The sequence below is a fragment of the Aquarana catesbeiana genome, linkage group LG10, assembly GCF_042186555.1.
Source record: "Aquarana catesbeiana isolate 2022-GZ linkage group LG10, ASM4218655v1, whole genome shotgun sequence".
NCBI classification, from domain to species: Eukaryota; Metazoa; Chordata; class Amphibia; order Anura; family Ranidae; genus Aquarana; species Aquarana catesbeiana.
In genome coordinates, this window is record NC_133333.1 from 256,724,214 (window position 1) to 256,738,848 (window position 14,635).

The 14,635-nt window shown below is 49.6% G+C and overlaps 1 protein-coding gene across 1 annotated transcript in view; it reads left to right on the plus strand.

Moving 5' to 3' along the window:
• NPHP4 (nephrocystin 4) overlaps window positions 1–14,635 on the plus strand; it is a 354,636-nt gene that overhangs the window by 15,860 nt on the left and 324,141 nt on the right. Inside the window, exon 2 of the mRNA XM_073603693.1 lies at window positions 4,905–5,060. Coding sequence (XP_073459794.1) covers window positions 4,932–5,060 — 129 coding nt within the window. The 5' untranslated portion in view covers window positions 4,905–4,931. The remainder of the gene's footprint in view (window positions 1–4,904; window positions 5,061–14,635) is intronic.

The following is a 14,635-nucleotide window of genomic DNA, read 5'->3' on the forward strand; positions in this document are numbered from 1 at the left end:
AGTTTAGGGGTGTGCTGTGTACAGTGTGCAGAGTTCAGGGGTGCGATCCGTACAGTGTGCAGAGTTCAGGAGTGTGCTGTGTACAGAGTGCAGAGTTCAGGGGTGCAATCCGTACAGTGTGCAGAGTTCAGGGGTGTTATCTGTACAGTGTGCAGAGTTGAGGGATGAGATCCATATAGAGTGCAGAGTTTAGGGGTGTGCTGTGTACAGTGTGCAGAGTTCAGGGGTGTGCTGTGTACAGAGTGCAGAGTTCAGGGGTGCAATCCGTACAGCATGCAGAGTGCAGGCATGCAATCCATACAGTGTGCAGAGGTCAGGGTGCTAACCGTACAGTGTGCAGTGGTCAGGGGTGCGATCCGTACAGTGTGCAGAGGTCAGGGGTGTGATCGGTACAGTGTTCAGAGGTCAGGGGTGTGATCCGTACAGTGTGCAGAGGTCAGGGGTGTGATCTGTACAGTGTGCAGAGGTCAGGGGTGCGATCCGTACAGTGTGCAGAGGTGCGATCCATGCAATGTGCAGAGGTCAGGGGTGCGATCCGTATAGAGTACAGAGTTCAGGGGTGCGATCAGTACAGCATTCAGAGTTCATAGATGCGATCCGTACAGTGTGTAGAGGTCAGGGTGCGATCCGTACAGTGTGCAGAGGTCAGGGGTTCAATCCGTACAGTGTGCAGAGTTCAGGGGTGCGATCCATACAGTGTGCAGAGTTCAGGGGTGTGCTGTGTACAGAGTGCAGAATTCAGGGATGCAATCCGTACAGCATGCAGAGTTCAGGCATGCGATCCGTACAGTGTGCAGAGGTCAAGGTGCTAACCGTACAGTGTGCAGTGCTCAGGGGGTGCGATCCGTACAGTGTGCAGAGGTCAGGGGTGCGATTCGTACAGTGTGCAGAGTTCAGGGGTGCGATCCGTACAGTGTGCAGAGGTGCGATCCATGCAATGTGCAAAGGTCAGGGATGTGATCCGTATAGAGTGCAGAGTTCAGAGATGCAATCTGTACAGTGTGCAGAGTTCAGGGGTGTGCTGTGTACAGAGTGCAGAATTCAGGGATGCAATCCGTACAGCATGCAGAGTTCAGGCATGCGATCCGTACAGTGTGCAGAGGTCAAGGTGCTAACCGTACAGTGTGCAGTGCTCAGGGGGTGCGATCCGTACAGTGTGCAGAGGTCAGGGGTGCGATTCGTACAGTGTGCAGAGTTCAGGGGTGCGATCCGTACAGTGTGCAGAGGTGCGATCCATGCAATGTGCAAAGGTCAGGGATGTGATCCGTATAGAGTGCAGAGTTCAGAGATGCAATCTGTACAGTGTGCAGAGTTCAGGGGTGCAATCCGTACAGTGTGCAGAGTTCAGGGGTGCGATCCGTACAGTGTGCAGAGTTCAGGAGTGTGCTGTGTACAGAGTGCAGAGTTCAGGGGTGCAATCCATACAGTGTGCAGAGTTCAGGGGTGTGATCTGTACAGTGTGCAGAGTTGAGGGATGAGATCCGTATAGAGTGCAGAGTTTAGGGGTGTGCTGTGTACAGTGTGCAGAGTTCAGGGGTGCGATCCGTACAGTGTGCAGAGTTCAGGAGTGTGCTGTGTACAGAGTGCAGAGTTCAGGGGTGCAATCCGTACAGTGTGCAGAGTTCAGGGGTGTTATCTGTACAGTGTGCAGAGTTGAGGGATGAGATCCATATAGAGTGCAGAGTTTAGGGGTGTGCTGTGTACAGTGTGCAGAGTTCAGGGGTGTGCTGTGTACAGAGTGCAGAGTTCAGGGGTGCAATCCGTACAGCATGCAGAGTGCAGGCATGCAATCCATACAGTGTGCAGAGGTCAGGGTGCTAACCGTACAGTGTGCAGTGGTCAGGGGTGCGATCCGTACAGTGTGCAGAGGTCAGGGGTGTGATCGGTACAGTGTTCAGAGGTCAGGGGTGTGATCCGTACAGTGTGCAGAGGTCAGGGGTGTGATCTGTACAGTGTGCAGAGGTCAGGGGTGCGATCCGTACAGTGTGCAGAGGTGCGATCCATGCAATGTGCAGAGGTCAGGGGTGCGATCCGTATAGAGTGCAGAGTTCAGAGATGCGATCCGTACAGTGTGCAGAGGTCAGGGGTGTGATCTGTATAGAGTGCAGAAATCAGTGGTGTGCTGTGTACAGAGTGCAGGGTTTAGGGGTGCGCTGTGTACAGAGTGCAAAGTTCCGGGGTGTGCTGTGTACAGAGTGCAAAGTTCAGGGGTGCGCTGTGTACAGAGTGCAGAGTTCAGGGGTGTGTTGTGTACAGAGTGCAGAGTTCAGGGGTGCGCTGTGTACAGAGTGCAGAGTTCAGGGGTGTGCTGTGTACAGAGTGCAAAGTTCAGGGGTGCGTTGTGTACAGAGTTCAGGGGTGTGCTGTGTACAGAGTGCAGTGTTCAGGGGTGCGCTGTGTACAGCGTACAGGGATGAGGAGTGTGCTACATACAGAGTGCAGGGTTTAGGACTTCTGCCAGGTTCCGACTAAAAAAGGCCCTGGGTGTGAGTGCCACATGAAATGGCCTGGTGGGCCAGATTTGGCCCTCAGGCCTTGTGTTTGGCACATGTTCTATAGTGTGTACTTGTCTCAGTCCCTAAGACTAAGTGTCATTTCTGTCTGCTGCCTCCTTCATCTGCTATCAGCATGAGTCACTTCTGACAAGTTTTCCTGACACCAAGAGATAAATGGTGACAGGGGAGAGAGCTCCAGCACAGAGCCTGTGATTGACAGCCTCAGCTCTGGTCCTGTGTGCTGTGTTTAGGGGGATGTGTTCCTTCTTTCCAATAATATAATTTCAGCTCCCCGCCTCCTTTTTTCTGAACTTTCAGACTAGCTGTATAAATTCTGCCCATTGAACGAATGTAGAGGAGAGAAGGCTGCAGATAAACAGGTACAACTTATGTAGGAGGATTTTTCTCATCTCTGTGTATCACCTGAGGCCGGTCACTTCACTGGGTATATGGAGGGTTTATAACCACTTTAAGACAAACATTTAGACGTACAGTTGGGGGGTGTTTTTGAGGGTCCCCTGACCGCCCCATTCTTAAGCTGCAAGGGCAGCAGTCAGGGGTGTTTACATGCTGCGGCTGCAAGGCTTTACACTGCAGCAAAACAAGGGACACTTTACATCGAATGTAAGTACTGTCCATCACTGGAGTGCATGTAGACAGCAGGGGGTGTGGGGGAAAAAAAAAACACTACTTGTGCTAGGGACTAATTTGGGGTCCCAATTTACTTGTCCTGATAAAAAAAAAATAATATTTTTAACCAAAACTATTTAAATCTGAGGTGCTTTTAGGATATGAATGTCTCAGGTTTTTAGCAACTGGCCTACCGGACACTTTACCCCCCCTTCCTGCCCAGGTCAATTTTCAGCTTTCAGCGCTCTCACACTTTGAATGACAATTACGCGGTCATGTGACACTGTACCCATATGACATTTTTATCATTTGTTTTGGGACAGATAAAGCTTTCTTTTGGTGGTATTTATTTTTTATTATTCTTATAGTATTTTTGATTTTTTTTGCTAAACAAACGAAAAAAGACTGAAATTTTTTTTATTTTTTTATTTTATTTTGAAGTAAAAAAAAAAAATCTTTTAGTTTCTGTTATAACATTTTGTAAATAAGTAATTTTCCTCCTTCACTGATGTGCTCCGATGAGGAGGCACTGACAGGTCCTGATAGGCTGCACTGATGAGGTGGTACTGATGAGGTCACACTGATGAGGAGGCACTGATAGGCAGCACTGATGAGGTGACACTGATGGGCACTGATGAGGTGGTACTGATGAGGTCACACTGATGAGGAGGCACTGATAGGCAGCACTGATGTGCACTGATAGATGGCTCTGATTGGCAGCACTTATGGGCACAGATAGGCAGCACTGATGAGGAGGCACTGATGGGCACTGATGGCATCATTGATGTGTACTGATAGGTGGCACAGATAGGCGGCACTGTCGGGCACTGATGAGGAGGTACTAATGGGCACTGACAGGCATCACTGATGGGCATTGATGTGTACTAATAGGTGGCACTGATAGATGGCACTGATAGGTGGCACTTATGTGCACTGATAGGTGGCTCTGATTGGTAGCACTTATGGGCACAGATAAGTGGCATGGTCAGGTACTGATAGGTGGCACTGTTGGGCACTGATGTGCACTGATAGGCAGCACTGATGAGGAGGTACTGATGGGCACTGACGGGCATCATTGATGTGTACTGATAGGTGACACAGATAGGCAGCACTGCCAGGCACTAATAGATGGCACTTATAGGTGGCACTGATGAGGAGGTACTGATGGGCACTGACAGGCATCACTGGGAGGGAGAGACCCTGCAGTGTGACGAACACCGATTGGCTGTCATTATTTTCAATGGCACCCAAAATGCAGTTGCGGCAAATCACATTCCGTGAAGCTTGTCACCCAAAAAAGGAGCCGGAGCTCCTTTCCTATTTGTTCTTTTGGGTGACAAGCTTCACGCACTTCGATTTGCCGCCATTGAAAATAATGGCACCTGAACCTGAGTTTTGTGATTCTGCCACGATCCAAAAACGCCCCGGGTGTGACTAGAGCCTAAAAGGGGCTGCTTGCCCGCAACAGGGTTAAATGTTAAAAAAAAACCCACCTGCCCGGCACCCATGTCCGGGGCGTCGGGCGATATGATTTGCACATCCCTGGGCAGGAAGTGGCTGCAAAGAGACTGAAGGAGAACAGCACTGAGATATTATTTTGAAAACAGACAGTTGTCATTTCTGATGACACTCAGGGCAGACAATGGCATTCAGTTGGGGTTTTGCATCCAGTTGAGGACTACCTCACATACGGATATTCTGTCCCCGGATTGGGGCACCCGACGTGCTTTTAAAGGTAATATTCGGATTTCTCAAAACATCTTTTTCTGTCATTTCTAGGTGGATCTCTGAAAAAAAACAAACAAGATGTCAGAGTGGGGAGCGGTTTTCGCAGAAAGTCGGGTGATTCCACAACACCCCCAGAGATTGAAGCACGGCGCCGGGGACTCGGCCGGATATCAGATCTTCCTGGGGGCTCTGGAGTGGATTCCACAGGTGAGCTGTGACCTGTCTTCACCTGGCGGAGTCACAGGTTTTATTTCCCATCAGAACAAGGTGTTTTCAGGCTGTAGAGATACAAGTCAGAGGAGATATTGGTATGAAATGTACATGAAGCAGTTAGCAGAGGGGCAGAAGTATAACTAGAACCTTCAGGGCCCCGGGGCAAGAAACCATGAAGGGCCCCCCACCTCCATCCGAGGCCCGTGCTTCTAGTTCTGGGAGGGCGTCCTTGGACATCCCCCCAGAGCCCTTCCTCCTGCGTGCCCCCTGGGACGAGCATCCAGTGCACTCTGTGACTGCTGTGTCTTTAGGACAAAACTGATCACAGATCACGGTAAAGGACCAATCACGACGGCCCTTTACCATGTGATCAGCTGATCACATGTAAACGGACTTGCCTTTTCTCGCCTACTGTGTCTGTGTGAGGAAAGGAGAGCCGTTAACCAGCAAGACTGTCAGTACATTGTTAACACTGATAATCAGTGCCCATCAATGCCGCCTATTAGTGCCTATCAGTGCCCATCAGTACCGCCTATCAGTGCCACCTATCAGTGCCACCTATCTGTGCTCATCAATGCCGCCTCTCAGTGCCCATTAGTGCAGCCTATCAGTGCTCATCAATTCCACCTAAAGGTGCCCATCAGTACCGCCTATCAGTGCCACCTATTAATGCTCATCAATGCCACCCATCAATGCCTATCAGTGCTCATCAATGCCACCTATCAATGCCCAGTAGTGCTTATCAATGCTACCTATCAGTGCCCATCAGTACCACCTATCAGTGCTCATCAGTGCTACCTATCAGTGCTCTTTAATACTGCCTATCAGTGCTCATCAATGCTACCTATCAGTGCCCATCAGTACCACCTATCAGTGCTCATCAATACTACCTATCAGTGCCCATCAGTACCACCTATCAGTGCTGCTCAATGCTACCTATCAGTGCCCTTTAATACCGCCTATCAGTGCTCATCAATGCTACCTATCAGTGCCCTTTAATACCGCCTATCAGTGCTCATTAATGCCACCTATCATTAGTGCAGCCTATCAGTGCTCATCAATGCTATCTATCAGTGCCCATCAGCACCACCTATCAGTGCCAATCAATGCCCTTTAGTGCTGCTTATCAGTGCTCATCAATGCTGCCTATCAGTACCACTTATCAGTGCCCATCAATGCCGCCTTTCAGCGCCCATTAGTACCGCCTATCAGTGCCTCCTCAGCAAGACTCTGAGCTGAGAGCGTCTCTCTCATACAGCCCAGAGCCTGCACTGAAGGTTCCCTCCTTCCTCCTCCCTCGTATGGATGGGAGAGGAGAGAGACGATCTGCTCCTTTTCCTCCTGCCCCTCCCCTCCTGTGTGCACTACCAGTAGTGGGAAGCCCAGCAACTAAATGATCAAATTCACACTTCCTGCGGTGCACACACAGGAGGGGTGGGGTGAGGAGGAGCAGATTGTCTCTCTCCTCTCCCTGTCTGTGCAAGGGAGGAGGGGGGGGGGGACTGTCAGTGCAGGCTCTGGGCTGTATGAGAGAGATGCTCTCAGTTCAGAACCCTGTGGCCAGCAACCCTACTGGGGCCCCCCGACAGTGGCTGAATGTAAGTGCAACCTTTGTGAGCCAGGTAGCTCTGCCACTGCAGAGGGGTGTAAAGACACAGGTAGAGGTATAGTAACAGGTTTAAAGTGATACTAAAGTCTATTTTTTATTTTTTTTTTAATATAAAGGGGTAATACTTACCTGCTCTGTGCAATGATACAGAAAGCAATGCCTTCTGCTCTTCTGGAAGTCCCCCGCTGTCAGCTTCTCCCTGCTTCCAGTGCCTCCTTAGCAAGCCGGGTGCTACAGAGGAACCTATGCATGTTCACTCCTGAGCCGGCTGTGTGCATCCATAGACACACATGCAGCTCTGGTAAGCCAGGAGTGACATGAGTCGGATAAGTGTTTAGGGACAGGGGTGCCTTTTACCTTAACCACTTGCCTACAGGGCACCCCCCCCCTCCCTTCCTGCCCAGGCCAATTTTCAGTTTTCAGCGCTGTCACACTTTGAATGACAATTGTGCGGTCATGTGACACTGTACTCATGTGACATTTATATAATTTTTTCTTAGACAGATAGAGCTTTCTTTTGGTGGTATTTAATCACCGCTGGGGTTTTTATTTTTTGCTAAACAAATGAAAAAAGCCTTTCATTGTGAAATTGTGAAAACATTTTTTCTTTCTATTATAAAATTTCCTAAATAAGTAATTTTTTTCCTTCACTGATGGACACAGATGAGGCTGCGCTAATGTACACAGATGAGGCTGCACTGATGGACACAGATGAGGCTGCACTGATGGGACTGACAGGCTGCACTGACGGGCACTGATAGGCTGCACTGATGGACACTGATGAGGCAGCACTGATGGGCACTGATGAGGCAGCGCTGATGGGCACTGATGAGGCAGCACTGATGGGCACTGATAGGCTGCACTGATGGGCTCTGAATAGGTTGCACTGATGGGCACTGATGAGGCAGCACTGATGAGCACTGATGGACACTAATGAGGCAGCACTGATGGGCACTGATAGGCTGCACTGATGGGCTCTGAATAGGCTGCACTGATGAGGCAGCACTGATGAGGTAGCGCTGATGGGCACTGATGAGGCAGTACTAATGGGCACTGATAGGCTGCACTGATGGGCTCTGAATAGGCTGCACTGATGGGCTCTGATAGGCTGCACTGATGGACACTGATGAGGCAGCACTAATGGGCACTGATAGGCTGCACTGATGGGCTCTGAATAAGCTGCACTGATGGGCTCTGAATAGGCTGCACTGATGGGCTCTGAATAGGCTGCACTGATGGGCTCTGATAGGCTGCACTGATGGACACTGATGAGGCGGTACTGAAGGACACTGATGAGGCAGCACTGATGGGCACTGATGAGGATGCACTGTGGCGGCACTGGTGGGCTTCACTAAAGGGCACTGAGGCAGCACTGATATGTGGCATCTGATATGAGGCTGACTGATCTGTGGATGAGCCTATCGCTGTGTTGCTACCCCTTCTTTACCCAATCACATCCTGAATTGAGTTGCCAACCCCAAACACGAGCGTACAGCAAAAGTAATGGATCAGACGCCCTCTAGTGGATATTCTATAGGAATATATGAAGGAATGTCATTCTGAGTTTGTTCAAATTTTTGGGGAGCGGTGAAGATTTCTTCAGATGAAGCACAGAAATCCATTTTTTGCTTTTTTTACTCCATGCGGGTCTAACGTTCTATGTGTTCAGAGGTGCTGTAGTATAGTATGGTATGGTATCTGCTGCTGAGCGGTGATATTTATCTTTGCCGGGTAACCTAGAAACTTCTGCGGTGTTCCTATGTAGCTTTGTAATCTATTTATCTTCCCTACAATGCCAGTCATTGCTGTTTGTTTGATTTGGGCGTTCCAATATTGCCTAATAGCTTTGTTCTGTAAACCGATCAGCACAGATCTTATCTTGTGATGTCAGTAAAGCGTGCAAATATAGTCCATCTATTATAGCAAGGGCTTGATTACACTTACGCTTTGGGGGGTCTAGAGCAATAAACAGGCAGTTTATCTGTATTTTTGCTGCCTTTTCCCAGCCACACCCCCTGAAGGCACCTGGATGGGGTCGCCCACGTGCCGCTTTGTCACTGCAAGAAAAAATTATTCCCCCTGAGATGAATAGAATTGAATAGAAGAGAATAGAGCTGCACTGCAACCGTGTAATGCACGTGGTTGTAGCACAGTTGTGCAGTGTTTGCAGGGGGTCTCAAACTGGCGGCCCTCCAGCTGTTGTGAAACTACAAGTCACATCATGCTTCTGCCTGTGGGAGTCATGCTTGTAATGGTCAGCCTTGCGATGCCTCATGGGACTTGTAGTTTTGCAAAAGCTGGAGGGCCGCCAGTGTGAGACCCCTGGTGTACAGGGTTAAAATAGGCAGCGTAAACACATATGGGGGTGGGGGGGGCGACGGCATCTGTTAAACAAGGGACTCCAAAAACTCCACCGGTGCAAAAAAAAAAAAGTGCACACCAAAAAGTGAACACAAAAATTGCACATAGGGTGTACAGATGGTCATCCATATGTCAAAGCTCCTCCCTACCCAGTGCCGGCAGTTTTGAAAAATGACCACTTTGGACCAGGAAACTCAGCCCTACCCAGTGTCGGCAGTCTTGGAAAATTACCACTTTGGACCAGGAAGCTCCACCCTACCCAGTGCTGGCAGTCATAGAAAATGAACACTTTGGACCAGCGAGCTCCACCCTACCCAGTGCTGGCAGTCTTGGGAAATTACCACTTCGGACCAAGAAGCTTCACCCTATCCAGTGCCAGGAGTCTTGGGAAATGACCACTTCCGACCAGGAAGCTCTGACCTATCCAGTTCCAGCAGTCTTGAGAAATTACCACTTTGGACCAGGAAGCTCCACCCTACCAAGTGCTGGTAGTCATAGGAAATGAACATTTTGGACCAGGAAGCTCCGCCCCACCCAGTGTTGGCAGTCTTGGGAAATGAACACTTTGGACCTGGAAGGTCCACCCTACCCAGTGCCAGGAGTCTTGGGAAGTGACCACTTTGGACCAGGAAGCTCTCCCCTGCCCAGTTCCTGCAGTCTTGGGAAGTGGCCACTTTAGACCAGGAAGCTCCGCCCTACCCAGTGCCGTCAGTCTTGGGAAATTACCACTTCGGACCAGGAAGCTCCGTCCTACCCCAGTTCTGGCAGTCTTGGGAAATGACCACTTTGAACCAGGAAACTCCGCCCTACCCAGTGCCGGCAGTCTTTGGAAATGACCACTTTGGACCAGGAAGCTCCGCCTCACCCAGTGCCGGCAGTCTTGAAAAAATGAACACTTGGGACCAGGAAGCTCCGCCCCACCCAGTGCTGGCAGTCTTGGGAAATGACCACTTCGGACCAGGAATCTCGGCCATACCCAGTTCCAGCATTCTTGGGAAATAAACACTTCGGACCTGGAAGGTCCACCCTACCCAGTGGCAGGAGTCTTGGGAAGTATCCACTTCGGACCAGGAAGCTCCCCCCTGCCCAGTTCCTGCAGTCTTGGGAAATGGCCACTTTAGACCAGGAAGCTCCGCCCTACCCAGTGCCGTCAGTCTTGGGAAATGACCACTTCGGACCAGGAAGCTCCGTCCTACCCCAGTTCTGGCAGTCTTGGGAAATTACCACTTTGAACCAGGAAGCTCCGCCCTACCCAGTGACATCCTCCATGGCTGCCCCAAGCCTGAAGATGAGTCTATGGAGCTTGGGATAGATGCGGGGGTGGTCACGCACATGGGAGGGGGGGCATGTTGTGCTGGTTGCTGAAGTAATCAGTCAGCCTCAAAGCCGCCTAATCACTTCCACCTGAAAGCAGAGAGATGGCGTAACATGAGTACACACACTCCTGGCTACTATAGCAGGCGGGAGTGTATTTTAAAGCCCCCGATCGGAATACTAATACTCTTTTTGTTCTTCTCTTACCCAAGAGCACTGGGACTCGAGTTGAGCAGACCAAAAGGGAACAAATAAGAGAAGTTCATTGTTGGGGGGGGTTACATACCCTTTAAGTATTTTTCATGTGGGAGGGGCTGTGACACAGAGCAATACATACAGACCCTGAGAAGGATGCCACAGTCTGTCCAGGCAGCTCTATATCAGAGGGGAGCACTGGGATAACGGCACACAAGAACGGAATCATTTTCCACATGTGCAGAAGATATTATACCAGCCTAATAATAGGATTTATTTTTTTGCTAATTTATGATTAATGAGTCGATATTTCAGCTTTCATATTTTTTTCATGAAGTTCTGCCATCGGAACAGACAGCGATGACTCTCGCCGTAATTCAGCGCGTTATGTCTGGGAAAAGAAACATTGAAGTGGAGAACAATGGTTTGCGGGTAAATAATTCATATTAATCCCTGTTTTAGTGAAAGCAGATCGAGCGAATGAGGATGGCACCAACCAGAAAGGAAGAGTCGCGTTTGACAGGATCTGAGCGATGCGATTCCTCTGTGACTTCATCAGATTAATCATTTATCAGAAGTTTATGTTTGCAATTGATCTAAATCTGCACCGGAGGTCTTTTCACAGAGTGTGGATTATGTTCTTAACCCCTTCAATACGGGGCAATCTCACCCCCTTTCCTGCCCAGGCCAATTTTCAGCTTTCAGCGCTGTCACACTTTGAATGACAATTACGCGGTCATGTGACACTGTACCCATATGACATTTTTATCATTTGTTTTGAGACAGATAGAGCTTTCTTTTGGTGGTATTTATTTTTTATTATTCTTATGGTATTTTTAATTTTTTTGCTAAACAAACGAAAAAAGACTGAAAATTTTGAAATAAAAAAAAGTTTTGTTTTAGTTTCTGTTATAAAATTTTGTAAATAAGTAATTTTAGGTCATGTAACACTGTACCCATATGACATTTTTATCATTTTTTTTTCACATGAATAAAACTTTCTTTTGGTGGTATTTAATCACCACTGGGGGGCTTTAAAAAAAGACAAAATGTTAAAAAATTTTTTTTTGCAAAAAGGTAATTTTTCTCCTTCACTGATGTGCACTGATGAAGCTGCACTGATGGGCACTGATAGGTTGCACTGTTAGGCTGCCCTGATGGGCACTGATGAGGTGGCACTGGAAGGCACTGATAAGGAGGCACTGATAGGAGGCACTGATGGGCACTGATAGATGGCACTGAAGGGCACTGATAGGCAGCACTGTTGGGTACTGATAGGCGGCACGAATGAGGCGGCACTGGAAGGCACTGATGAGGAGGCACTGAAGGCCACTTATAGGCAGCACTGATAGGCTGCCCTGATGGGCACAGATGAGGTGGCACTGGAAGGCACCGATGAGGCAAGACTGATGAGGCTGCACTGATAGGAGGCATTGATGGTCACTTATAGATGGCAATGAAGGGCACTGATAGGCAGCACTGAAGGGCACTGATAGGCAGCACTGATGGGCACTGATAGGCGGCACGAATGAGGTGTCACTGGAAGGCACTGATGAGGAGGCACTGAAGGGCACTGATAGGCGGCACTGATAGGCTGCCCTGATGGGCACAGATGAGGTGGCACTGGAAGGCACCGATCAGGCGGCACTGATGAGACTGCACTGATAGGAGGCACTGATGGGCACTGATAGATGGCACTGAAGGGCACTGATAGGCAGCACTGATGGGCACTGTTGGGGCTGCACTGATAATCAGGACACTGATAATCGGTGCCCTGATTATGAGTGTGGATGTCCCTTTCACACAAGCCGGTTACCAGCTCTCCTCTCCTCTCGCTGTCAGCGCAAGGAAAGGAATAACCGACTTAAGTTTGCATTGTGATTAGCTGTGATTGGACACAGCTGATCACATGGTAATGGGTCTCTGTGATTGGCCCTTTACCCCGATCTGTGATCAGCTGTGTCCTAAGGACACAGCGATCACAGAGCCCTCCGGGCTCTCGGTTTTGGGAGAACATCAATAGAACTGGACAGCTGCACTGTAGCCGTCATTCGGCTATAGCGAGGTTGGCCAGTGGTTGAAGAGGAACTGAACTATAGAAGGTGTGCCCACAAAGGCAGGCCGAGGGTAGAGGACAAGTCACCAGTATGACCTGTGGGCTCCATGCAGCTAATCTTTTCTTATTACTGACTTGCTATTCTCTGTTCTGCACTGTCCCTGTATGGAGGCGGCCATCTTGGTGGAGGCAGGGCTTTGCTCCAGCAAGGATATAGGCAGCACAGTAGTGACATCACTAAATCTCATTCCAAATCCAAAACTAGCATTTGGAGGCCGGTGACAACATGTCTGTGTACCAATCCGGAGGGTAACTCATACATGAATAAAGGGACCCCTGCTCTCCCTATGACTAAGACCCAGTGAGCGGGATGAAATGCATTAGAGGGGGCCTAATTTGGTGGAGACATGTAGCCTGGGGTTGGTTCTTACGTCTATGTAGCACAGGCTGCTCAGCAGAGCGGCGGTTCCTCTATTCATGAAAAGAGTTTTATTTCACTAAAAAGAAGCGTTTTGTGGCTCACAACTGCCATTGCCTAAGTTTAGCGTGATGTACAAAAGTCTGAGGATACAAGTTACATAGAGCATAGCTCATGTCAAATATTAAACTAATTTGAACTCTCTTACATTTTATATGAGCTATGCTCTATGTAATTTGTACCCACAGACTTTTGTATATCACCCTAAACTGAGCAAGTGGCAGTTGTGGGCCACGAAACGCGTCTTTTCCGTGAAATAAAGCTTCTTTTTATTCATCCAACATTTTGACTCAGATCCGTTCATAGACGCACCGCAATCCATCAACTCACATCAACATGCACCTCTGCCGATCGGAATACTGATGGGCTTTTTGTTCTTCTCTTACACAAGAGTCCTCACCAAATGTCCTCAGCCAGGAGCCTGAGGACATAGTGTGAGTGCAGGGCATTATGGGTGATGGCACCCCACATTCACAGTGTAACGATGCAGGTGGCACTGACGTCATCTGATAGAAAGCTGTGTTTTTGGCGTTGTATGGATTCTGTAAAACTGAATTGGGCCCTGGAGCTTGAAAGTTCCAAAGTGTCTCGGGTGGGACGGAACCTTCAGTCCTGTGTCTGGATTTTGCTGGGTGCCTGAAGTCAGTGTGAGTACACAGGTGTGCACGGTCGTTAAAAACCAAGCCTGAGTATAGCTCAGGGCTCCCATTTTAGAGATAGGGCTCCAGCTAGGAGACAGGAGGTCTGACTCAGGGCCGGTGCTACCACTAGGCAAACTAGGCAGCCACCTAGGGTGCCCTGCTGCCTAGGGGGTCCAGCCACTGGTGTTCCTACTATCTCCTCTCTGCAGCAAGCAACTAATTCTCAGCACCGCTTCGTTCACGCATAATATCAGAGGCGCAGCAGCGGCGGAGGACTGGGTCCCGACTCACAAATGAATGGAAGCAAGCAAACATTCATTGGTGGGCACTGGCAAGCTCCATTAATGGCGCTGGTAGGCTGCATTTGATGGGCGCCGGTGAGGCTGCATTTGATGGGCGCTGGTGAGGCTGGATTGATGGGTGCTGATGAGGCTGCATTGATGGGCACTGGTGAGGCTGCATTTGATGGGCGCTGGTGAGGCTGCATTGATGGGCACTGGTGAGGCTGCATTTGATGGGCGCTGGTGAGGCTGCATTGATGGGCACTGGTGAGGCTGCATTGATGGGCACTGGTGAGGCTGCATTTGATGGGTGCTGGTGAGGCTGCATTGATGGGCACTGGTGAGGCTGCATTTGATGGGCGCTGATGAGGCTGCATTTGATGAGCCCTTCATTAAAAAGGTGGGGTATACATGGGTAGGGCAAAGGGGGTGGGGTCAGGGGGTGGAGCCAGGGGGGGGGCAGCAAAATGAGGTTTCACCTAGGGTGTCAAAAATCCTTGCACCAACCCTGGACTCACTCAGGGGTCAGAGGTGCCCCAGCCAGGAGTCAAAAGACGAGTCAAGAGGCAGGAGGTCTTTACCAGGGGTCAGAGGTGCCTCAGCCAGGAGTCAAGAGACAGGAGGTCTTCACCAG